Genomic DNA, 26,006 nt, shown 5'->3' with positions numbered 1-26,006 from the left:
TGTCTGTGCAGAGGGAAAATGGGCGAGGGGGTGTGTTTTGACACGGGCATCTAGCGCACACACCATTACGTCTACACACACAGACACAGAGTATACAGATAAATAGATCCAGATAAATAAATGCAGTAGCTTTATGGAAAAGTGAAAGAGAGGAAGAAAAAAAAAAAAAAAAAAAAAAAAGTGACACAGACAGGAAGAGTATATATCACTAGACTATATATATTGCCACACAGATCCATCCATTCACCCTCCCCCCCACTCCACCCCCCCCCCCATTTCTTTTTTCAATTCCGCAGCTGTCCAGGAGTCAAAAGATTATTTCTTTTTTTTTTTTTTTTTTTCTTTCTTTCCGAAACGGCAAATAGAACAGACTGTACCACCACGTCCAACAGAGTCTTTTCGCTATGCATTAAATAATAATTTGCAAGATATATTATTTTTCAAAAGCCGAAAAGAAAAACAGAGAGGGGATAGGGGCTCTCGCATCGTCTCCACAAATCAAAACGTTTCATCCACGGTCATTCATCTTCCTCGTTTCTCGTGTGCCAAAAATGATTGCCTATTAGTTCAAAAGTCTTGAGGCGTCCGATGTCATAGCGCAAACGTACCCCGCACGTACCCCACAAACTATTGTGTTAGTCACTGCGGCACGACATGTACAAAGCAACTCTTTCCTCTGTTTGTTTTCCTTTATATTCATAAACAAAAAAAAAAAAAAAAAAAAAAAAAAAAAATGATCATGCCATTGTCGTTTCTTATTCATCTCTGTATCGTGAATCTTTTATTCCGCAATGTCATCACGATTCGAAAATAAAAATTCGTTGCTGTTCAAACGGCTTTGCTGTCACGGACCATCGACTTCTGTCGCATCAGGAACGGCCCCCCCCCCCCCCCCCCCCCCAAAAAAGAGGCAACCGATAGAAAGAGAAATATCTTTTCAAAATTGGGCAGATGCTGCAGTTGTTGTCAAGCTTGTTTCCTACACACACTCACACAGTTTAGATTGTTACACACACGTACAATAAAACCTCCCTACCTCCTCTATAAAGATCGGTGGATGACGGAAGAGATTTCCTCCCCCCCATTAGCCAATGTTTCCGTTATTCACTTTCTCCGACTGTCTTTTTGTGTGTCCCTTTTGTTCCGTTTTGATTTGGAACTTGTATACGCAAGGCAACACAATCGGTCAACTGAACACAAACCTCTAATCCCTTTCTTTATTTTTCATGACAAAAAAGAGAGAGAGAGAGAGAGAGAGAGAGAAAAGCAAACCAAACAAGAAACAAAAATGTGTGTGTACAACTATCAATCCATCATGCATCTCTTTGGCGCTGCCGACTCTCTGCCTGTCAATGATATCGAGTGGCCTCTTTATTTCTATACACAAGGAGAGCTATTTTCTTTCAAACGGGCCAAACACAACTGGCACGAGGTATGATCTCCTCTTCTTCTTATTCGTCTTCTTCTTCTTCTTCGTCTCATTTCGACTTCGTTTTTTGACAAGCTGTCACACGCACGGCAAAGAGCGCAAAGAGAAAATGATGATGAGCTAAACAGATGTAACCTTTACAAAAGCTGGCCTCACAATATGACGACATCAGATGGACTAATCTGTCCCACTAATACACAGCATCAGAGCAGGGATAAGACTTTCGGTTTGTTTCCATTTCAAGGATTAGTTTGTACGTTCCGTTTCCTACTTCCTTCATAACATTACCTTGTTTTTATTTTTAAAGGGGGGGGGCACTTTAAAGAAGAAACAAAATAAAAAAAAATAAAAAAAAATAAAAAAAATAAAAAAAAAAAAAAAAAAAAAAAATAGGAATGCGCCGTTCGTTGTGGCCTCGGCCGACTGTGACGCGTCTACAGGAACGAAAAGGGAGGAGTCACTGGGAGGGGAGGGCACGGCCGGGACGTTTTAGAGTCGGTGGCTGAGGGCCAGTCAGTTTCAGTCAGCGGTAGACATCGCTCGAGACACCATCTTCTCTTTCAGAATAAAAAAAAAAGAAAAAAAAAAACACTTCCCCAGTTAACCAACACATGATATCATTGATCCAATCATAAATTTTTTTTTTTTTTTAATTGCTAAAATTCCTTTTTTTTTCCCCCGATTGTTTATTTGATGACCTATCAGAAACGAGGGGTGTGCGTTTTGATTAGAAAAATTGCGAGTGAAGTGTCGGTGACAGTGCGTTTTCGCAGTGAAAGTGACGGCGTGTTTCGGCGGTAAGAAACAAAAACAAAACGACATTTCGAATCGGTGCGTGATTGTAAATCCGATAAGAAATAAAAACAGGACAAATCTTTCAATTATTGTCGACTTAAAGTGGACATTTTGCTTAAGATTAAAAGCACTGCATCATCATGAAACCGTCAACATCGGTCATGATGATTGTCTCGTGGTTCCTTCTCATCGGTTGGCCGTCAAGCATCGCTGGTAAGTTTGCTTCAACCCCCCTATTTTAACTTGAACATTGTTCTGTTTGTTTTTGAAAGAAAATCAAGCGCATAATCACGTTGAAAAAACGAGGGAGGTAAGTCGAATTTTGTTTGGTTTTTCTTTTCTTTTCTTTTCTTTTCTTTTTTTTTCTTTTTGTTATACGATGTATCGGGTAAATTATTCAATGATATTATGCCCGGACACACCTGAGTGCAGCAGCACAAATTCCCAATAGGAATAGTGAAAATAAAATTTAAAAAAAAAAAGAAAAAAAAAAAAGTAATGAATAAAAAGATGCCTTACAGACGCCAAAATTCTCAATCAAGGACGTTAGAGTCAAGCAAAAAATCAAAAACCGGGTGAACCAGAAAATCTCGTTTTTTTTTCTCTTCTGTGTTCATTCATCGTTTTTTTGGTTAGCGTTGCGATTAACATTCCCGACTCTCAAGACGTCGTCTCATCCAAAAACCGAACAAAAACAACAAAATGAAACACACGGACAAAAAAAAAAAACAAAAAAAAAAAACAGAAAACAATTAAAAAAAATGAAAAAAAAAAAAAAAAAAAATAAATAAATAAAAAAAAATCAATAACGAATTCCAGTTTTCTCCACCCTGCATCTACAAATGAACGTCTGCTATTGTCCAGCTCGAAATATCATTTTCTTTTTCTTTTCTTTTTTCACGCAATGCTAAGAACCTATAGAGGCGTGACGAAATCATCGGGAATTCTATCTTTTGCTTGTTTAACTCAAAGAAAAGAAGAACAGAAAAATACCTTTCTCCCTCTCTCCCCCCCCCCCCCTTTTTTTTTGTCTGCTCTACCTACGAACTGATTACGATCGGAATAATCAAACCGTTTCCAACCCAAACACCAAATATTTAACGTAGCATAGTTTGTTTTTGTTTTTTTTCACTTGACTATGCGCAAGTAGATTGTCTGCAAGCTCAGCCGTGTCACCGTTTTATTGCGCATCCAAGGTGCTGCCCCTACACACACACACACACGTTCCCCTACTCTCCCCTGTACATCACCTTGTCTGTCTTATAACTACCCCCGCCGACTCTATACGGTTTGTTGTTGTTCTTTCGACTGTTAAGCTTTAGAGGCAAAAACCCCCACTGTTTGGCCCAGTGTGCATATCAGTGTCATCTTTATCGCCATCATATATGCACAAGGACCCCTGTCCCTACACACACACACACACACACACACACACACACACACACACACACACACACACACACAGAGAGACAGAGTACCATTACTGCTACTATTACTACTAGAATCCTACCAACATATTTAATAAGGATCTAACCCCAATAGCCCTTAGACTGTGTGTATGTGTGTGTCTCTTTTTATTTCTTTTCACTTGTATGTCCATACGTCTGTTATGGGGCATTTCTGTTCCCCCCGTTTGAAAATCTCAGGCCGACCTCCCGTGAACCAAATAGTCTCCAAAGTCTGTGTGTTGAGACTTGCCTTACTGTTCCAGCACATGAAAAAAAAAAAAAGACTAAAAAAAAAAAAAAGGCCATACAGGCACTCGGGTTTTTTTTTTTTTTTTTCCAACAACAAAAATTTTTGCCTCCTGTACGCGCTTTTTAAAATAATCTGCTGGTGGGCCAGGAGAAAGCGGCCAGATTTCTGATGTTTGCTTAAGTTTATTCCATTCTGGTCGTCGTCAGAATCAGACACACACAAAAAAAAAAAGGAAGAAATGAATAAGAAATAAAAGGAAAAAAAAAAAAAAAGGTAACGCCAAGAGGGAATAACGACACCATTTGAACGCCAGATGGGCACGCGCATATCTTTTTTGCCCACTACCCCAACAATTGACCCACGTCCTTTTTATTTTTTATTTTTTTTCAAAAACCTTCTCTGTCTCTTTTTTTTTTTTTTTTTTTATTTTTTTTTAACAAGACACAGTGACCGCTTGGCTTAGGAGGGTCCGTCTGTCCAGGAAAAAAAAAAAAAGAAAACTCATCCGGACGCCGCAGTCCATTTGAGTCATCTGGGGAGATCCTCGTGATGGATCCTACACCCGTCCCCCACTTTTCCTCAAAAAAAAAAAAAAAAAAAAGAGAAAGAATTTAACGAGCTCTCTCTCTCTCGTATAGATCAATGAAGGGGAAAAGGTTAAGAGCACCTAATAAATAGACTTCTTGCTTAAAGGGATAACTAGACATCCAAAGGCCCTTATACGCCAACATCATTTTCAGACTATCCAAATTAGCTTTTAATGCAAGCTCGTAATTAAAAGGCATAGGGTACGCACACACCAAAAAAGGGAGGGGGGCGGGCATAATATACGATACCGCTAGACTTGTATATCAAACGTACGTTGCTATTTCACCTCACATCGGTACGGGATTCTTGGAAAAACAAAGCCATAAGAAAAGAGAAAAAGTTTGGGATCGGGCCATGGGCCCCAGACTTTCCCCCTTCTACGTTTAATCTAACGAACAAACTCTAATGTTGTCGAAGAAATGACTCAAGATGTAAATACATAAATAAGAACAAGTTTAGGACGAAATGAGGGGGGGGGGGGAGGAGGCGGGAGCGAATCGATACGTGTCGTAAATCAATGGAATCCTTCATAATACCTGCGAGTAGCTCACACACGACATGTACGAGGTGCGACGTCCGGCGACGACAGCCTCTGACGACGTAAGGCAAACCAAAATTTTTCGATAGAGCAAAAGCGAAACAAAACGAAAAAAAAAAACAACAAAAAAACAAAAAAAAAGTTGGGTCGTTTTTCAAGGGGGGGAGGGGGAGGAGGAACGTTGGATTTTCTCACGCACCGTTACCATAAATCACCTTCTTCTCTATTCTCCCTTCATTGCATTTTCGATTCTTTCAGAGGTGCCACAGAGGAAAGAAAAAAAAAAAAAGGGGGGGGGGGGAGGGGGTATAAATATCGGCCGCATTAAATAGCCATTAGCACGAAAGGTTTCATCCCGAGACAAGACGGCGGTGGCGATCGGCAGGAGGGCCCCAATATGCTCCCCTCCCACCCCCCCCCCTTTCTATCCTCAACATGTAACACAGCCACCACATTCTCATAGATACACGAATAACGTACGTTCCATACGCTCTTCTTGGATGGATGAAATTCTTCTTCTTTTCAAAATGAAATTAGCTTTACATTTTTATACCCTCCCCCTCTTTTACTTAAACTTAAAGTTCATTCTGGAAAAGTTCGTTTCGTTTTTTTTTTTTTTTTGTTTTTTTTCTGTGATTACTCTATCCGATAGGTTTATTGCGGATGGGATTACATTGTCATTAGAACTCAAACCGGAAACAAAGCAAAAGTTTGCGCGTTTCAAGCGTTCAGTTCACGTTTGGAAAACTTTTCGAATGCATTTAATCGTAGGGAAGCCAACGATAAAAGACGCATAGCACTAAACGAATTAGCTATTAAGAGATAACTAGAACGATCCACAGCTAAACCGAACGATTCGTTGAGCCTTAAAAATATTCCCGATGCGTACGAGGTTTCCGGCTGGTGTCCCACACCCCATTCCTTTTCACGTCCCTGTGCATGTTCCTCACAAAAAAAAAAAAAAAAAAAAAAAAAATGATAGCGATACGATAAAATACAAATTCTCTGTTTTTTTTTTTTTTTTCCTGCTTCTATCTGGAGATTTTGACTCCCGGGCACGGACGTGGAGCATGAAATCACAGTCGGTTTTTGATAAGGCAATGAATTGGGACAAAGTCTTCAGTTAGGGAGGAGCGTATTTGGCACCCCTCACGGCCACGTAACATTCGCTTTTTAATGAAAGGGAATCAGAGTCGTGATGTCATCGCTCATTCGACGCCCTGGCCGATCTCCCCCCCTCCCCCCCCCCGAAAAAAAAGGCTACACCCATCCTAATCGTCAACCAATCAATCAAGGCAATCTGAAATGTGGGCAATATGAGTCAAGCAAATCTTCCTCATCATTAAAAACAACAACAACAACAAGCAGTCAGGATGAATTCCAAAAAAAAAAAAAAGAAAAAAAAAAGAAAAAAGAAAATTTCAAAATGATGATGTACTACGAAAACTTAATGATGTTTTTCACACCGAGGACTCCCCTCTCATGACGAATAAAAATAAATAAATAAAAGAATTTCTTTGGAGAAAAGTGACGTAACTGTTCACTTATGTCCAATTGAAGAGGATCGATTGCACAGTGTGCGAGCGTTTGTTTGACTTAAGGGACGAGCTTCTACGACGGTCACTTTTGGATGCCAAGGGACTCGGTCATCATCCCGAACGGTCCCTTGATCACGATCGACCCTTTTCCTCTTTCTCTCCTATCACCTTCTCGCTCCATTTGGACCGCGCCCAAGTTTAGCCAGTCTGAACGAGCAAGTGCAAGCCTAACGTGTGTGGGTCTAGTTGGACGTGAAAAAAAAGAAAAGAAGAAGGGGCGGCTGTGATGTGTGGACATGACTGCGATCGAGACATTCGAGCCCCAACAAAACAAAAAGAAAGGGTCAAAAAAAAAAAAAAAAGTTTGAGAGTAAAGCTTGAACAAGTACGCAGAAGTAGCTGTTTAGCCAGTTCTATTGACAATTGGATAGGCTAGAAAACGGAAGACAGTTACTACACTTATTTGAATTTCTTCTTTTTTTTTTCTTTTTTTTTTTTTTTTTGCTGGCCCTGCAAACGACCCAGGGGTGGTGGCGCACACTCGACATACAAATGAGCTCCGTTTGCTGGGCTGGCCCGTTCCGAGTCAATATAAATACAGTAAAGAGAGAGTGAGAGTTCTTAGCTACATCAAGGATTCAATGCAACTTGGAAGCAAAGTCATCAATTCCCCCCCCCCCCTTTTCCTTTTTCTTTCTTTAAAAAAAGAAAAAAAAAAAAAAAAACGAAGATCCAATTCCTGAAGAATTTTCTGTTTGTTTTTTGTTTGTTTTTTCTTAAAGGCAATTGATTTCTCCCGTTAAACATTGACGGTGGTTTAAGATTAGTGGAGGAAATATCGAGGAAGAAAGTGGAGGACTGTTAGATCGTCCCGGTGTAGGAAACGAAAAGAGATGGAATCGACAAGAAGGCACAAACACCACCACCCCCCCCCCCACCCCCAAAGGTTATACCGATGCGATAGACATTCCAAACGACATGATAGCCGTGTAATGAGAAGCGACGACCAGAGGAATAACAAAACAAAGTTTTTTTTTTTATCTTTCGCCTCTTTTTTGTTTTCTCTTTTCCCGTTTTGTTTCCCCCCCCCCTTTTTTTTTTCTCTTGGCCTGACTGCTGTCACGTTCGAATTCCATGAACGTCGATCACGACCAAACGACACAAACTCTAAAATACCCTCCCCTTTTCTCTCCCGTTTTCTACGAGTCTCATTTCTAGAAAACAAAAAAGAATGGGGGGGGGGGGGGGAAATTTTACAAGAATTTATTCAAATTGATTTGTTAAAAAAAAAAAAGGCAGACATTTTTTTTTTGTTGTTGTGGTCCTTTTCTTTTTCAACCCCGAAATCAATTAGTTCTTTAAATATATAAAAAAAAAAAAAAAAAAAAAATGTTTTCCATCGAATAAATTCCACCACTCTACACCTTGTCGTGCCGACCTCGTCTGCATTTACACGACGTACGTAAAAGCATTTGACTCTGCCGTTTTGATTTTTCTCTTCCTTCAATTCAAAATTTCCCGACACGGTCATCAAAAAATCGTGTCCTTCCTGATTCAATCCGATTTTTCCGGATAAAAAAAAAAAAAAAAAAAAAAAAAAAAAAAAATAGTAAGAAGAATGTGTCGCTGTAGTAAGTGTGTGTGCGCGCCGTAGTCAAACACATTTCGTTAAATATCACGCACGACACGAAAATTGAAAGAGGGGGGAGTCATACGAGAATGATAAAAGCAACGAGACGAGATGCCATTTGACAGTGGCGCGTTAAAAAAAAAAGTAAAAGACAGTCGGCAGCAACCGAAGACTTGGCGACGGAACGAGCAAATGATTGTGTGACCACTCGGCGTGTTATAACATTTTTTTTTTTTTTTTTCCATTTAAGAAGAAAGAAAAAAGAAGAGGCCGTGAAAAACGTTCCGTTTTTTTCGGCCGTCTTTATTCATTTTCTATTTTAATGCGACTAAAAGTGGGAGTCGTAAAAATGCAGAGTTCTGAAGGGGGTGAAGAAAAGTTGACCGTGTGAATGGACGTTTCATTTTTAAATGAAACAAAAAGGGGCGAAAGACAAAAGGATAGTAAAATAAAATAAAAAAAAGATATGTAGGATATTAAAGCACCCAACCCAAATTTAAATGGAAACATCACGAAATAAAAATCTAAAAATGTTTCTTTTTTCTTCCTGATGAAGATTTCAAATCACAAACTTTTGCTTGTTTTTTTTTCTTTCTTCCGAATAAGGGGTGGTAGGGACGTTAACGTGTTAACTGTTGTTTTAAGAGAAAGAGAGTTTTCAAAAGTTCTTTATTTGGGGAGATGATGAAATAAATTTCCAAAAACAAAAAGAAGAAAAAAAAAAAATATTATAACACATTCTCTCGCTCCTTTGCTTTTTTTTTTTTTTTATTATTATTATTGGGGTTCATTTCTTTTTACTGGGAGGTGTTGTTTTTATTATTACTATGATCATTATGACACGTCGTCTACACGTATAAATAAATAACTCGAGAAAAAGCTGCGAACGTAGCCTCCCCCCCCCCCCCCCCCCCCCCCCCCCCCCCAAAAAAAGAAAAAAAAAAAAAAAATCAGATGAAATTGTCTCCTGAGAAAAAGACATCCGTCTTCGTTTCTAGACTGGACCTCCCGCTGGGCTCTCCCTTCCTATTTCCTCCCCCTTTATTTTTTTTTCTTATTTATTTATTTATTTATTTTTTTCTTCTTGGGGTCACACGATATGCGGTGCGTGCGTGCATTCGTGTAGTCTATGGTTACTTGACACGCAAACGTAGCCACCTGATCTAAATTTGTTTTCTTGCGAGATTTCTGATTTCCACCCAAGTTCTCCCTTCAACGGCAAGGAAACAAAAAAAAAAAACAAAAAAAAACAAATGGACAAGAGCAATATCGACGACGACCATACAAATTCAATTGTCGTGTTCGCCCCAACAATGTCGTGTCACCCAGCATCCCACATCCCCCTTCCCCTTCCCCCGTTCGCCAGCCGCGTGACTCGGCCAGAAATCCAGCCGCATTAACTCGAAAACCAATAAAATTAAATGCCTCTTCTCGTTTCTTCCTCCCCTCAACAAGCGCAACGAGAGTGCAACGACATCTTTTAAAGTTTACCACCAAAACCTTCTTCTCTCTCTCTATTTTTTTTTTTTTTTTTAAAGAGACAAGGTTGAATTGTATTTAGTCGAAGCGGCACGTAATGCCATCGTCATCCGCCCCGGCCGCAATATAATAACTAGCAGAAGGAAGGTTCGCTTTGACAATAACGAGCTCCAGCTTTTTGCTCTTTAACATTTGCTGGAACGCAGTAAATACTCGAGATGTATAAGAAACATGTGCAGTGAGAGAAAGAGAGAGAGAGAGAGAGAGTATTCCTTCCTTTTTTTTTTTTTTTTCTTTTTTTTTTGTTTGCAATCGGGCAAAACGAGGAAGAAGAAGAAGAAAAAGAAAAAAGAGGAGGATATTGGATTTGTGTGTGTGTGTGTGTGTGTGCGCGCCACATCTGGCGCTGGATTCGATCAACATATTTCATTCAACTATGGCACGAGACATGCAGAGCAAAAGGCGGATAGATGTTCAGTCGTGTCTTTCGACTGTCAACATTTTCACGTGAAAGTTCCCTTCTACGTTCGCTTCCAATTTCGCAAACGACATTGACAAGGTGCCATTCAACGGCGAACAAACGCAGTAGACCAACTAAGCAATTCTTTCTTCTTTTTTTTTTATTACTATTAAAACTACCGGACTCTTTTATCTCTCATTCGATTGCCATATACTCGTACCAGCATCCGAGAGAAAAATCCATTTGAATCCAATTCGAAGAAAAACGAAAAAAAAAAAAAATAAATAAATATTTCCCTATTTGTTTTAAAATGGTTCCCTTTCTTTCTTGTCTTCCTTCCTATCGCAGACGTGTAACAAAAACAATCTGTTCAACAATTGAGCTGAAAAAAAAAAGCACGACGAATAGCGATCAAAGATAAGTGTTCCAACCACAGTCAAATAAGCGGAAGAAAACAAGCAACTCTTTGGGGGAAGGAAAAAAAAAAAAAAAAAGGGTCTTTAAAAAAATAAATAAATCAACAAGATTGACCTTCGTATATCTGTTGCGTAACAGCGTTTAGAGAAACAACATTTTCTAACTAGATGCATAAATAAATGCATGACAGATAGGCGCGTTGATGACATGCAAAACACTGATCTTCTGCATTTACTACTGCAATTGAACAACACACACACACACACACACAAAAAAAGAGAGAGAGAGAGAGAGAGAGAGAGAGAAAGAAAAAGGCCAGACCTGAATTGGTTCTCTCTCTTTGTTGTTGCTGATGTCTGGACACAAGAACAAGGTCTCCTCCTTTAACCAATGTAAGAAAATCCTTACATGGAGTTGCCACTCTTCATAGGATATTTTCCTATGCTATTACGTTGTATATTATTCTCGTGTATATATTAAATGATATAAGAGACTTTCGGCCGACGCAACACACAAAATAAAAGGGCCAAGAGAAAACGGGAGGGCAAAAAAAAAAAAAATGATTTCTAAAAAAAAAATACATTTTTTTTTATTTTTGGTGCGCGAACCCAGTTAAGTTAACGCAACAGATTCGACCCATACCCAAAAGATTTCTTTGTTGATGCTGAGAACGCTGTTGAAAAAAAAAAAAAAAAAAAATTAAAACCAAAGGAGAAAAGGAGCTGTCTGTCGAGAAAACATCCATCACAAGACTTGGGGCCAGCCCAGCTGACGCGTTGAATACATTTTCCTCTCAAACTTGATTTTTTTTTTTTTTTTTTTTTTTCTCTCTCTCTCTCTCTCTCTCTCAAACTTTGCTGGCCTTCTTCAAATCTCAACAACAACAAAAAAATAATCTCGCTTCGTTACGTGGGCGATGAAAAAAATGGCGCCTTACATTTTTTTTTTCCACCACAAACAGCTAACCCAACTTTTCGACACGAAGAAAAATTCGAAATCAATCGGATCAAAAACACGATAGCTCCGTCCATCCTTCGCTATCTCTCCACCACAATTTGCTGGACACACCAAAGTTGTCTTTGGCGCCTTCTTCTTTTTTTTTTCTTTCCTCGTCACACACACACACGCACACCTTTATTCAAAGAGTGCCCCCCCCCCTCTCTAACACGTGATCTATTGGCGGCGATAAAGAAATGAGGAGAGGTCCCCGTTGGATCTCTGCTGGCCAGCAATTGGCGACGGCTGGACGAAAAAAAAAAAAAAAAAAATAAAAAAAATACGGGGAAAAGAAATCACGTCATCTAGGGGCTTTCACGTGTCCCTTCTTTTCTTCTTCCCCGTACAATATTCATAATTTTTTCCTCCTCCTTTGACGGCCGGGAAAAAATAAAAAGCGGGCCGCCTGGGTTGTTCCTACCCTACGCCAAAGTCATCAACAGATTCTAAAAAAAAAAAAAAAAAAAAAAAAAAATCCCGTTTTGGCCAGCAAATGGACGTCTGTCCATATTTCAAAAAAAACAAAACAAAAGAGAGGCTGGGCTACTATTTTACTACTACTACTACTACCTTCTGTTATTACAAGGCATATATCCATATGGAACAAACGTATCAAGACGGTGCTGCATTCCTCCTGTCGTTTCTCCCCCCCCCCTCCTCCTTTCTCCGTGTGAAAATACAAGGGAGTGGTGTCTCTCACACACACATTCGGATCTGAAAAACTTCCGCTGAGAGCAACTGGTTTTCGTGACTGTATAAGTAGAGAAAAACAAAAAATAAAATAACGAAAAACGTCGTCTCTCCCTCACACGCTGCGGTCGTGATAGTGCATTTTACAAGGACGCTCTCTCGTCTGGCCATTCGTCCATCGATCACAAGCAAAATGTATATTAAAAATAAAAAAAAAATTATAAGGATTTGTTTTTCTTTTTGATGAGGTGATGACTAGGAGCAGAGGCTTTGTACACACACACACACACACACACACGGCCAACACCTTTAAGAGAAAAGAAAGAAAAAAAAAAAAGAACGCACTTCGGGACAGCCGTTGAGAAACGAGTAAAAACAAAAGAAAAGAAGGACGATAATTGCAATAAACAGCTGTCCTAACCACGCCATCATCGTGTAACATTCCTCTTCTTCTTTTTGTGTGTGTGTGTGTGTGTGTGTGACTGTTGAAAAGAAAAGAAAAGGAAAGCCATTTCCTTTTTTTTTTCTTTTATTATCTAATGAGAATGTAATGCGTTAGTCTCAGATAAGAGCCAACTTTAGTTTTGCCTATCCACACCAGCAATTGAGCACGTAAAAAATCAAAACGCATAGAACAAAAATGGCAAACATTTTTCTTGCTAACTGATAAGGCCAAAAAAAAAAAAAAAAAATGAAAGAAAACGGGATCCTATTATTATCTGATAAAGCATTAGCCGCACGAAATAGAATCCCCCGCCACGAAAATTTGCGCGCACACGCGACGCCGTCAGCCCGAGAAAACCCAAATCACACGACCAAACAAGGGCAAGATTCGGTTAGAGTTGAGTCAAATGTTTTTTAGAACGCGGTCACACGCACGCACACACACACACACACACACACACCTTTTTTTTTCTTTTCTTTTCTCCACGTGTGTGCGCTGATTCCCGCTAAATAAAAATAAAAATAAATTCGATCTGGCCGATATGGCCTTTTGGAAAGAAACTTGGCACACGGCATTCTCCGCCCTTTCGCAACGCCTCGTCTGTAATCTTTCATCCGACCATTTTAGGGGTGGCCCTCGTTATGATTATATTAAGGGCAATCGTCCAATCCTGTTCCTAAATCCATTCTTTTTTGTTTCTTTAATTATTAATTAAAATTAAAAGAAAACAACAACAACAACAAAAAAAATGGATAGAAATGTCGTCACTCTGATAATCAAATTAGGCGCTTTTAAGAGGTGAGGCAAAAAAAAAAAAAAAAAAAAGGAAAGAGAAAGAGAGGTATTTAGAACCTTGGCTGCCAATTCGAGAACTACTTTGTGCGCGTGAGTGTGTGACATTCGGCAGATTGTTGGCCAACGCCCTTTCCTTTTTTTTTTTTTTTTTTTTTTTTCTTTTTTTTTCTTTTTGTTTCGACTAGAAGAAACCGGCTGGCTGTCGCTTTTAGTTAGTGCCATGTTTTCTTCGGCCTTTCATTTCTGACACGAGACTGAGAATGTTTGCAATCAACATTCTTTTCCTTTAGCAAAAAGAGAAGTAGACAACACAGCGAGTATTTTTTGTGTGTGTGTGTGTGTGTGTGTGTGTGTTATCTGTCGACTTGTTACTACGACTTTACCACGTCGTCCACACTGTCAAGAAAATGTGTTCTTTATAACTTCGTACAACAAAAAAAAAAAAAAGAAAAATGAAAAATGAAAATTGCCAACAATTGAAATGTCCACGTATGGAAATTAGGACCCGCGTATTTTTGGTTAGAAAAAAAAAAAATTAAAAAAAAAGGAATAAAATTTCGTTGTGTCTACATTGGAGGGCTAATGCCGTTTCTTTATATTTCGTTCTTTTAGTCGCACGGAATTGCCCTTTGCTGCATGTAAATGGGAAACGTACTCAAAAGGCAGCGCTTTTGCTCCAGGGCCCTTTTTTGATAGTCGCCTTATTTTTTTTCTTTCTTTCTTCTCTTTAATATCATGATCTTTTTTTTTTCGACGCATTTTTCTCTTTACCTTCCTGGTTGCTCGCCTTCTAAAGAATCGTGATTGTATTCGTTTAAATCAATAAGCGTTCAACAACATCAACAAAAGGCGATTAATAGAATTTGAAAATCAAGAAATTTATTTTCTTTTTTTCCCCTGAAAATGTCAAGAGTAGCTTCACCCTTTCTTCCCTTTTTTTTTCATATGGTAATGACACGCTCAGAGAAATGTGGAGTCACCGATTTTCGTAAAACGTTTAGGGGTTGAAAAAAAAAAAAATTGTTTTACGAACAATTTTCGATTCTATTGGGGAGAAAGCAGATGATAAAAAAAAAAAAAGTGTCAAGGTATTTTATTGAATCTTTCTAACATATTTATATGATATGGAGAAGGCATTCAGCATTCCAATGTTGCCTGATAAAAAAAAAAAAAAAAAAAAAGGGAAGAGAGAGAATGAAAGAAACGGGCTAAATAACAGCAGCTGGTCGGACGATGGTTTGGTCACATCCTTTTGCTTATTCCGACTTGATTATTACATAGACGCATGTCTTTAAAAAATCTCTCCACCATCTCGGTTTCACTATCTCTCTTCATTTTTAAATTCCATATGACAGTCGTTTTTATACATTTAAAAATGTAAAAGAAAACGAAAGAAAAATCACTTTTTGACAAGCAAAAAAAAATGAAAATAAAATAAAATAATAAAATAGTTGGCAGGAGTTGTTACGAATACACTACAAATAGCCAGAAGGATTTCTGGCGTTTTCTTCATACAACAAGTTCAATATATTTCAACAAGAAAAAAAAAAAAAAAAGCTATTCAAACATTCAAGTATAACACGAGAAAAGAGAAACTCTCGTGAGCTTTATGGCCAAAGTGCGCAAAAAGGGTCGCTATAAAATTCTTTTGCTCGTTCGTCTGATGGATTTTCTAAAAATAAGAAATCCCCCATCCCCCCAGATTGAATGTTGGTGTCCCATCGCAAGGTAGTGCGGCTTTATTTATATGACACTATAGCATCATCAACATCGTCAAAAGTTTCAAGAAAATAAACGAAAAATGCACAACGCCACGAGGGTCCCGTTGGGGTGGGTTCTTTTTTTTTTTTTTTGAAGGCTCGGCCCTTTCTCCCCATACTTTTATTTTTAATACACAGCGTATAATATTAACGACAACTATAGCGTTCTAATCCACTGATGTGTGTGTGTGTGTGTGTGGGGTGCCGACCCAAACATTGGAAAGGCCAGGGTGACACGCAAACGCGGCCGAGCGGATGAGTCTGGAGAAAAGGGGGCCACCCACCAACCCGTAAAGGCAATTTTCTTTTCCAAGCAGCAGCAAGAAAAATAAACAGAAATAGTAACACTTCCGTCGTTCGTTTTCAAACGGACCACACGAAGGCTACCCAAACCAACTTCTCCCTCTCCCTCCTTGTCAAAAAAAAAAAAAAAAAAAAATAATAATAATAATAATAATAACTTTAACATCGGGTTATTTCGTTCTTTTTTTTTTTTATGACCGCAGCAGATCCATTCCTCCCCTCCGCCCCTTTTTTTTTTTTCCTTCGATTTTTCTTATCGTTCGCTGCTGTTGCTGAGGGATGCGCTTTTATTTAAATTTCAAAAAAGAAAAAAAAAAAAAAAAAAAAAAAACCAACGATAGAATTTTATTCGTATACCGATAGAAAACGGCCAGTGAAGACTATCAAACTTGATATCGCTCTCTGCCTTTTTGTGCGTGTGTGGTTCTTTTCAACACCAGTCATTCGTTCAACCATAACACAACAACAACAGCAACACACACGAAAAAGAAAAGAACATTCTTTTCTTTCTTTTTTTTTTTTTTCATTTTCATTTTGCTGAAAATGTCGGCAAACGAAGCAGCCAAAAGAGATCAAACCAAGCGTTCAAGGTTTCTGTCGTTGCTTTATTTCTTTCTTTTTTTCTTTTTTTGAAAGATTTCCCTGTGAGTACCGCCGCCAGTCCCGTCCGTGTGCGCATACTTTGAATACGCCACTACCCCAAATGGATCTCTTTCTTCTCCTTTTTTTTTTTTTTGTGTGTGTGTCTGTGTGTGTCTGTGTCTGTGTGTATACGATCCATCTATTAAGGCTATTATACTTTAGATGCGTATATGCAACGCGTCCGAGACGAATGGACTCGATGGGGGGTGAACGTCGCTTCGCCTTGCCTCCTTCCCCATTTGCCTCGCTTCCCCATTAGTTCAATTCCATCTCACCTGTTGTTAGTGCCCCGGCTGTGCTTCGCAGCTTTGTACGGCTTTTCCCATTGAAAAATCGTTTGGCGACACCTACCCACCCTGGCTTGCTCAACTATCAATCAATGAATTCAAATGTTTGGCTTAAGGGAGGAAAAAAAAAAAAAGGGAAAAATAAGATCGAGGAAAAGCGAATGAAATCGGAGACTTGACGTAAGAGACGAGCAAAACTGGGGCTCAGCCAGCTCTTGCATTGTACAATCGGACAGGTATAGACCATTTTTCTTGTGTAACTAATGATTCAACGAGCTGTGTGTGCTGTCAGACATCAGCTGATTTCATCGCAACGTTATTTCAAAGACATTTGACCATTGAATTCAAAAGAAAAAGAAAAAATAGTGAATGGATCTATACCAGTCGATGAAGCCCCCCCTCTCCTCACACACACAGATACAGACACACACAAAAAAAAAGAAGAAGAAGAAAAAAACTGTGTGACAAATCGTTCCAAACGTCACTCCAGTCTCTCTTTTTTCAATTTTCCATTTCCACCTTGTATGTCACGCCGCCCATTTCTCATGAAATCCTTATCTTATAAGGGCAACGTGTATACCTCGCTCTCTTCCACACAAGACGTTTCTGTTACAGCAGCAGAAGCTTCTCTTCTTTTTATAATCCCCTCCCACCTTTTATTTATTTATTTATTTTTTTTTTTTCATTGTTTCACGTCCTCGAAAACGATCAACAACCAGCACAAAAAAAAAAATAAAATTATCAGGAAAACATCCCGGAGCGAAAGAGAGAAAAAAAAAACAATGTTTAGCATAGAACTTCATCTGTTCAAAACAAAACAAAACAACAACAAAAAAAAGGATAGATGGCCTTTGATTTACATTGTTACACAACGATGATACCACCATCGCTTTCTAAGTTATAATCATCGGTGTAGTAGTCCTACACCGATGTGTATTTATATACATGTGTAGATTTTCTCCTTAAAAAAAAAAAAAAGCGCCTGCTCGTCGTGCGTGAATAATAGAAGTGTACAAAACGAATGGAATCTTTTTGAAGACACATAACACACAATAGCGTTTTTTAAGAGACAACGAGATGAAGAAGAATGAAGGGGGGAGAATTCTGAGAAAAAACTTGAACGATCCATGGATTTTCTTTTTCTTTCCCTGCCCGATTGTCGCCAACTGGCACCGCCCGTATTATTTCCCCCCCTTAAAAAAAAAAAAAGCCTCATTGGAAACATTGTGTGCGTTTCTATGTCGGCCGGGACTGCACACAAGATATCCTAGCAAACAATGAGCTTCGTTTGGTTTTTTTTTTTTTTTTTTTTTTTCAGGAAAAAAAAAAATGTTGGACTTGGTATTTATTTTTAAGGGGAGAAGTTAAAGAAAGTGGACAATGATGTCTATTTTTCTTTTTCTTTTTTTTTTCCTTCTCCCCATAAAACGTAGAAAAAGAAAAAAAAAAAAAAAAAAGAGATGGAAACAGTGGTGGCTGGCGGTTGAAAAAAAAAAAGCTCAATCGACGACTGGGATTTACGATTATTGGCCACCTAATACTTCCCTAAACATCGAGATAGACACCAAAAGAGGCAAAAAGCGCAATACGTCAGGATTTTGTGCGACTTGCCTTATATTGTATGCATTTTGTACGCCACAAACACACACACACCACAATCGAAATGGCTGTTTTTCTCCCCCCCCCCCCCTTTGTGGTTGATGGTGATCGCGGCTATTGAACAATGTCCACCACCACCATCAATAGTCAAAACAAATTCGTTTTTTGTTTTTTTTTTATGGTTCAATTCAAAGTCCACCAATTTAACCGACTATTGTCCCTTTCCCCCCTCCTCTGCATAATCAAAGCACGTTTATTCGAATTCAATTTACTGATGATGATATTTCCTTTTATTTGATTTTTTTTTTTTTTTTTTTTTTTTTTTCAACCCTGCCCCATCAACCTATCAGAAGTGCGACTGGATTCGGGTTGCATTAAGCCGGAGACGCCCGAGCATGGTGAAATGTTCGTGCTGTGGTCCGGCCTTTTGGTGCAGTTCCGTTGTCAAAGCGCCGAGTACAAACTGGTCGGACCGGCCGCCGTTATTTGCCGCAACCGGACTTGGACTCAAGACCCGCCCGTCTGCATTCATCATCATCAGCTGCAACAACATCTACAACAACAACAACAACAACAATCTACCGGTGACGACGGTGAGTCTTTTCACGTTTTTCTTTTCCCAGCAAAAACACAACGAAAATTCCTTCAAGAAAAAAAAAAGAAAAAAAGAAAAAATGATGGCCCGATGGCCATCATAGAATGCAAACCAATAAGGAGTGAAAGAGATGCTTGTGGAAGAAGATGTCGACAGAGAGATAAGACATGACAAGTAATTGTTTGACAGGCCCATCGCCTGACGTGATTTTCAAATCCTGAACGTGAATTTTCGGGGTCGTCCGACGAGACGATCTTTATCACAGCGTTCGTATCGACACACACAAAAGAAAGGATTGCCCAATTGAGTCAAGCGAATAGGGAGAGAGCGAACTAACCACGAGAACAAATTGAAAAAAAAAAAAAAACCAACGATAAGGCAAAACGACAAGGTATCCCACACAAACAAAAAAACAAAAAAAAAAAAAGGTGGGGGGGAAAGAATGTGGCCAAACAAATTCAGAGATAATTTGGCGACACATTGTTAGATGATGTGTTCATGCACAGCGTTCAGCTCGCGCAAAATAACGACACCACCCTGAAAAAGGAGCGAGAACGGTGCGCTAAACGGGGCGGACCTCCACATTTTATTTTGTCGTGTCTCCTCTATCTTGGCTCATTTCTCTATGGCATTTGCGACTGCACTCAAAAGAGTGAACTACTAAACGTGTAACACACACACACACACACACAAAAGTCGAGTTTAGTTTTGTTTGGCTGACTTTGAAAAGTAAAGAGATGCAAACAACAAGAAGAACAAAAAAGAAAGAAAAGGGAGAGAGAAATGCAGTCGTCATTATTCAAATGAGACAGTTGAACAAGCAGAGCTCAGCTCGCTCTGCATCATCAATAAGTTCGAGGCCAACAACAAGAGCACCTTAAAACCAAGTCATTCCGCAGCGATGACGTCAGTTTTTATTTCTCCTTTTCGCTAGCAAACAAGACGAAAAAAAAAAAGAAAGAAAAAGAGCTCGACAAGAATGGAAGAATTCATTAGCGCTGTAGATCGTTCTGAATAATAATAACAATCATAAGACAAGTTCTCTGCTAGATATATACGCAAGTCGGCTACAACGACACGATATCATCCCAAATAGATACGAGCCGCAGGGAGTTGAACACACAAACACCACGGGCCAAAGATATTTATTTTGGCTCTAATTAAAGTATAAGGCCCCAAAGGGTGCGCCAACACACACACACCAAAAACCAAAAATTAATTGTTCCATTTTTTTTTTTTTTTCTTCTTCTCTTGCCTTCGTCTTCTTTTTTTTTTTTTTTTTTTTTTTTTTTTGTTACCGGGGCGTGACCGGTTATGTCGCCGCATTTTTTCCCGACCCACACACACACACACACAGATATACACACGCACAAAAAGGATGTCAATCTGACGCAGTTTGCATTTCACCTAAAAAGATATACTCGCAGCGACTCGTTTATTTCGGAGCAATCGATTTTCCCCAAAGAAAATCACTAAACCAGTTTCTCCATTGAAAACTTTGTTGCTTTTCTTTTTTTTTTCAAGTCTATAAATCTTGAAAAAAGAAAAAGAGCAAAGCCAAGTCGTCGTCATGGTGGTGAACACGGGCGTGGTCCTGGTTAACTAGCCAAAACCATTTGACACCGACGCTTCTCTAACCCGCCTTTCTCAACTCAATAAAAAACGCAGCGAAAATGACTGCAAGACATTAGCCAACATTTTTTTTTTATTTTCAACTCTTTTTTTTCCAAAAGAAAAAAAAAAAAGATAAAATTTGTAATCCCCTCCCCCATCAACAAAAAATAAATAGGTCCATTCAAAAAAAAAAAAATGATCTTTGGATCAACGAGACTTGCCAACACTTTTCTTTTTTTTTTTTTTTTTTTTTTTTTTGAAATAGTCCGACTTTAAACCAGAACATCGACCAGTGACTTACAAAAATGCATAATAGCTGTAGCAGATATGGTTACGAGTGTGAGTGTAAAAACCAGTTCCCCCCCCCCTCCTCTTTTTTTTTTTGCCTAAAAATTCAACGAGGGAATTTCTAACGTTCTGCTGCTTGCGCCCTGCAGTTAGAGTCCCGTCGTATATAAATAGCATTATATGAAATGAGATCCGTCCCGTAGGAGAGAGTGTGAAAGAGACGAATGACATCACGCCAAGCGGGCAGATTTATCTGCCCGCTTGGAATGAACAAATACAAAACAAAAGAAGAATAAAAAGAAAAATAACACGGCCAAGAGATCGAAGACTGACTCATCAGCCAAAAGAAACAGAAAGCCTTGCAAAGCAAAGCAGACAAGGATATTCTAGTACTGTTTTTGCGTTGCGCCGCGCCATCCCGATAGTATAGAATGATACTAGTATAGTCAAATGAGTCAGTTATTCCCAGCTGACTCGGCGTGCGGTTCGCCAGTCAGACGAGCAAAGGGGGGAGGGCGCGTGTGTGACGAAAGAGGTGAAGCATCTGCTGGCAATGGACGTGACCGCAGTCGGCGCACGAGCTCTCACAACATTTTGAGTGAGTGTTCGGCGCCCGTGAGTGGGCGGTAGGGTCACATCCGGAAGCCTTTACGTACTCTACTGCTTGCTAGTACTATTTTATTACCCACAAAAATATAAAATAAAATAAAGAGTTTCGAAAAAAAAAAAAAATGATGGTAGACAACTCGAGTCCTCAATTTTCGGTACTCGAGTTAGGAAAAAAAAAAGAAAAAAAAAGCTTTTCATTGCCCAACATGGAGGTGGCAGCCAATCCTTTATATGGAGATTCACGGCGGATGAGTTGAATCGGGATTGCGCAACAGGAAACGATTACCGCAGCGAATAAAGATGGGAGAAATTCATCTGCGGGTATTTTTTTTTTTTTTTTTTTTTTTTTTAAAGAAAAGGAGGGAAAAACAACAACAGGCCCTTAAAAATTCCACTCGTCGTACAAACTTCTTCTTTAAGTATGACTTTTTAGTTCTATTTGAACGAATATAAAGCCTATCAAGATAATGATGATGATGACTTGATGTCCACACGCCCGGAACCTATGGCCCACCGCGTGATAAAAAAAAAAAAAAAAAAAAAAAAAAAGGCGTCGTTTTTTTTTTTTTTTTTTTTTTTTTAAGCCGGGAGCACGAGCTGTTCAGTACCATATTGTACACCTCATTTAATATTTTCGTTCTGTACTCGCTTCTGCTCACTCAACGAACATCTTTTAGGAGGAGTGGTCTTGAAACGCGTGTCGTAAAAATTTCGAAAAAAAAAAAAAAAAAAAAAAATCTTTAAGTAACAAGTGTGTACTCACGCGCAAGGAAAGAAACGACAGATAGAAAACATGCGCACATGGCCCTCTCCATTTTTTCTTTTTTAGAGGAAAGGTTATTTCGTTTTTTTTTTTTTTTTTTTTAGTTTAACGCTCGTAATGGGTCCGGCGGGATAACTTTCCTTTAAGTTGTAACGTCAATCCCCCCCCCTCTTCACGCTGCCATATGGAATCGGTACAATAACGAGTCGCCCTTGCTTCAAAAAAAAAAAAAAAAAAAAAAAAGTTCGTAACGAGCGAGCGGCTGGGTGATCCTCTTGGTCCTGTTTTTAACTCGGCGTTGAAATAAAAAAAAAAAAAAAAAAAAAAAAACGAAAGAGAAACAACAACAAAAACAACCGCAAAGAAAAAAAAAAGCGAAGAGATTTTCTATAACGAGATGTTAAGTTTCGATATGCTTTGCCTATTTAAGGCCTAGCATAACAAGTCTCGGGCTCATTCACCTGAACATTCCGGCATGTAAAAAAAAAAAAAAGAAAAAGAAATAAGCTCAACCCCCCTTTTTTTTTTTGTTATTATTTAACGGTCATCAAATATTTGTTGTTGTTTCTTTTTGAACGCACGGCCTGCATTTGTTCCACACACACACAAATAAAAAAAAAAAGGAATACAGAAAGACAACAGTTCGACTGAATAAGAAGAAGATCTCAAAGCGTAGCTCTATTGTTTTGTTTTTCCCCGAGACTCGCTTAGTTAATATCTTTTTTGTTCTCCTCAAATTCTTGTTCCTTTTTTTTTTTTTTTTTTTTTCGTTTTTCTTTGTCAAAAAACATCGCGCCAAGGCTTGAGTGGGATTACGCACAACGGTCCATCATCTGGCCGCTTCGGGGCTGGGCTCCCATTGTCATTCCTAAATATATACTATAATACCCTCTTTTTTCTTTGCCTCTCATCACATCTTCTGCCTTTTTTTTTCTTTTCTTACGACTTGTGTGCGACTCTTCCAATTGAATGAAGGGACCCGCGTTGTGGCCGGCGTGAGCGGGACATTCGATTCATCATTGCACGAACACGAAGAGGCGACGCGGCCATCGAGCGAAAAAAAACAAAACAAACGTAACTCTTGTCTATTGTGTGGCATAGAGGGACACCCGTAGGGCTTCGTTGTACTCCAATGCCAAAGATCTCAAGAAAAAAAAAAAAAATCGTGGTGGGAGGCAACAACATCCTTTTTCCATGCAAAACGGTTAATTAACACAAGTGAAAAAAAAAAAAAATACATTTTTTTTTTTTTTTTCAACAGTTGCCTGTTTGTTTGTCCATGAAATCCTTAATAGGTAAGAAGATGAAGAAGAAGAAAAAAAAAAAACTTGACTCATCACCTCTCGGCAGTTGAACACGTTTGTTTTTTAAGAGTTGATTAACGTCTTTTTTTTTTTTTGGTACTAGCCGCATATTGTTCCTCCTGGCGATTCAAAGAACCTCATCTTCCTCAATTATTGCCATCAACGAAAATGAAAGCCCCAAAAGGGATGAAACTCAATCAGAATCTATTTGCACAACTTGCCAGAGAGATGGTGCCAGTAGACGGGCTGACCAAAAAAAAAAGAACAGAAAAAAAAGGGGCTCATTAATTCAATCGAAAATTTTTAATCAAACAGAACAATAGCGAGATCTCACGCTCATTTTTGTTTTCAGATCGTTTCACGTGCCACACAGTCCCGAGAACAAAAAAATTAAATGCGCTTTCCTTCCTTTGCCGTTATTCGATTCATTTTTTTTTTCTTATGGTATATAAACAGTGGCAAGCAACTACGTTTGGCCATTGAAGCGTGCACGACTGTGTACATACCATTTGTTATTTATTATACGACACATCCGTACGGAGTTTCTTTCGAATAAAGTAGCGCACCGTTCAATGTAGCGTGAAAATTGATCGGCGGAAAACCAGACCAGTAAACACACGAAGAGAGAATTGACGCAGAAAGACAAATGCTACTCAAATTCGAATTGCTTTAACTTTATTTTCTTTGGACGCAGATTCGTCGGAAGTGGCCGAAACGAGTCAAACGGTGGACGACGATCAAGACGGAATGGACGACGTCCAATTGAACGGATCCAGTGCGCCATTATCGATGTAAGATTTTTCACAACGCATCTCAAAAATTAGTGGAGAAGTAGTGGTGAAAGAAACATTGTGATGGACGATCAGAATAACAATCGACTGTTGGCTTCCCCCCTCCCCCCCCCCCCCAAAAAAAAAAACAGGATGGCGGCGGCAGACGAGGATCCCGTCAGCCGAGGCAAAAAGAAAAACGGAGGTGGCAATAAAGGCAACAAGAAGGACGACAAGAAAGAGGACAAAAAGAAACCTGCCAAACAGTCGTCCAAAGAGCCGAAAAAAGAGGACAAAAAGCCAAAGACTCCAGCCGCAGAAAAGAAGAATAAAGGTTTAAAAAAAAAATAATAATAATAATAACAACAACAAACCAAATTGTTCTATTCCGTTTTTGGCTTCAACTGAATTGTTTTGGATTTCGCTTTTGGCAGGAAAAAAAGGCAACGATAACAAACATTCGTCGGCTAAAGCGAGCACGGTGACAGAAGCGAGAAATGTCAACGAGGTGGAATCGACGGATGGAGCGGAAGAATCGAATCAAAACTCGCCAGTGGATTTCGCTACACTCGATCAATCGTGCCTGGTCGATGCCGATAACAGCAACAGCCCAATCGCGCCCGCTCCAGCAATTCCTCACGGATCCGGAATCAAATACATACGGTGAGACCCACCCCACAAAATCCCTTTCCCGTAAATTGACAAGCAGACAAGTGAAGTTCAATTTGCTACGTTTGCCCACAAAACGTGATACAATTAAAAGAAAAATTATTTACATCCTGTGTGGCTCTTTTTTTTTTCTCTCTCTCTCTCAAAATATGTAAGTGAATCCCGATCCAATTAAGACAATCATTTTTTTTCTTCTTCTACTTCTCGGAATTGCCCTTCTTAAAAAAAAATTTATCTTTTAACGGGTTGGTCAATGGGAGCGCACAGAACGCCCAGGACAGTTTTCATCACATCCTTGATGGCTTGATTTCACGCTAACCAATTCTCCCCCAACTTGAACATTTTCTCTCTCCCCCCACCCACCCCTTTCAAAAGACCCTCTCTCTCTCTCTCTCTCTCTCTCTCTCTCTCTCTCTCTCTCTGTCGACAGGAAAAAAAAAAAAACCAAAAAAATCCAAACAACAACACGTGAAAGTCAATGAAATACTGTTGTCGTGACTGGACGACCGCACCCCTCCTACTCTGATTTACAACCTCTGATGCTGTGATTTGATCTCTTTTATTTTATGGCGCTAAGGGGATTGGTCCTTTCGTTTCCCTTCCTTCGTTCGTTGCATTTTCTCTCTCTCTCTCGTCGAGAGATAGGGCAACTTGTTGTTACGGTATCTTGACATTAACAATAATGATTGTTTTATGTGTTTTTTTTTTTTTTTTTTTTTTGTTTTGTTTTCTTGTGCCCCCCACCCCTCCCTCTCAAAATAGGAAACGAAACAAAGGGCCGGGTGCTGGTAACCGGTACGCTGCCGCCGTGTTCCAGTGCGCTGCCGGCTACCAGTTTGTCGTCCCGGATGCAGATCGCCTTTACTGCCGGCAAGGGCGTTGGATCGGGCCTAGCCCCATCTGCATCATCTCCAGCGCTGACCATCCCGATCAAGGTACTACACTCCCCTCCCTCTCGTCCATCGTAACAAAATACAAAAAAATAAATAAACTGATTTATTACGAGGAGACGGTTTGAAAAAAAAAAAAAAAGGAACGTATAGCTAACGAGCTTACGTGGTATTCTTTGTAATCACAGACGCTAGTTCAGTGAGCAATAACGCGCTGACCGAGCGAGAGGAAGAGACATCGAACGCCGGCAGCTATGGCGGCCAACGTTCCGAATGCGGAGAGGATAAAGGAGGTTGCGAGCAGATCTGCGACGACACCAGCGGCCGGGCGACTTGTTTATGCTACAGAGGCTACGTCCTAGCAGAAGACGGAACCACCTGCACAGGTATGAAACATATCCTTTTTTCTTTTTTC

The 26,006-nt window shown here is 39.4% G+C and overlaps 1 protein-coding gene across 4 annotated transcripts in view; it reads left to right on the top strand.

Annotated features, from left to right (window-relative positions):
• The first annotated feature begins 2,041 nt into the window (after positions 1–2,041).
• The window catches only part of LOC130687242 (fibrillin-1-like), a 34,800-nt gene continuing 10,835 nt past the window's right edge, over positions 2,042–26,006 (top strand). Inside the window, exons 1-7 of one of the 4 annotated variants that reach the window (XM_059495170.1) lie at positions 2,042–2,437; positions 18,440–18,682; positions 23,957–24,053; positions 24,185–24,366; positions 24,467–24,695; positions 25,464–25,636; positions 25,780–25,977. In XM_059495170.1, coding sequence (XP_059351153.1) covers positions 2,365–2,437; positions 18,440–18,682; positions 23,957–24,053; positions 24,185–24,366; positions 24,467–24,695; positions 25,464–25,636; positions 25,780–25,977 — 1,195 coding nt within the window. In that variant the 5' untranslated portion in view covers positions 2,042–2,364. The remainder of the gene's footprint in view (positions 2,438–18,439; positions 18,683–23,956; positions 24,054–24,184; positions 24,367–24,466; positions 24,696–25,463; positions 25,637–25,779; positions 25,978–26,006) is intronic. The other 3 variants (XM_059495168.1, XM_059495169.1, XM_057510383.2) reach the window with 3 other exon arrangements.

The sequence above is a fragment of the Daphnia carinata genome, chromosome 4 (assembly GCF_022539665.2).
Source record: "Daphnia carinata strain CSIRO-1 chromosome 4, CSIRO_AGI_Dcar_HiC_V3, whole genome shotgun sequence".
NCBI lineage: Eukaryota > Metazoa > Arthropoda > Branchiopoda > Diplostraca > Daphniidae > Daphnia > Daphnia carinata.
This window is presented reverse-complemented; position numbering and strand designations above follow the sequence as displayed.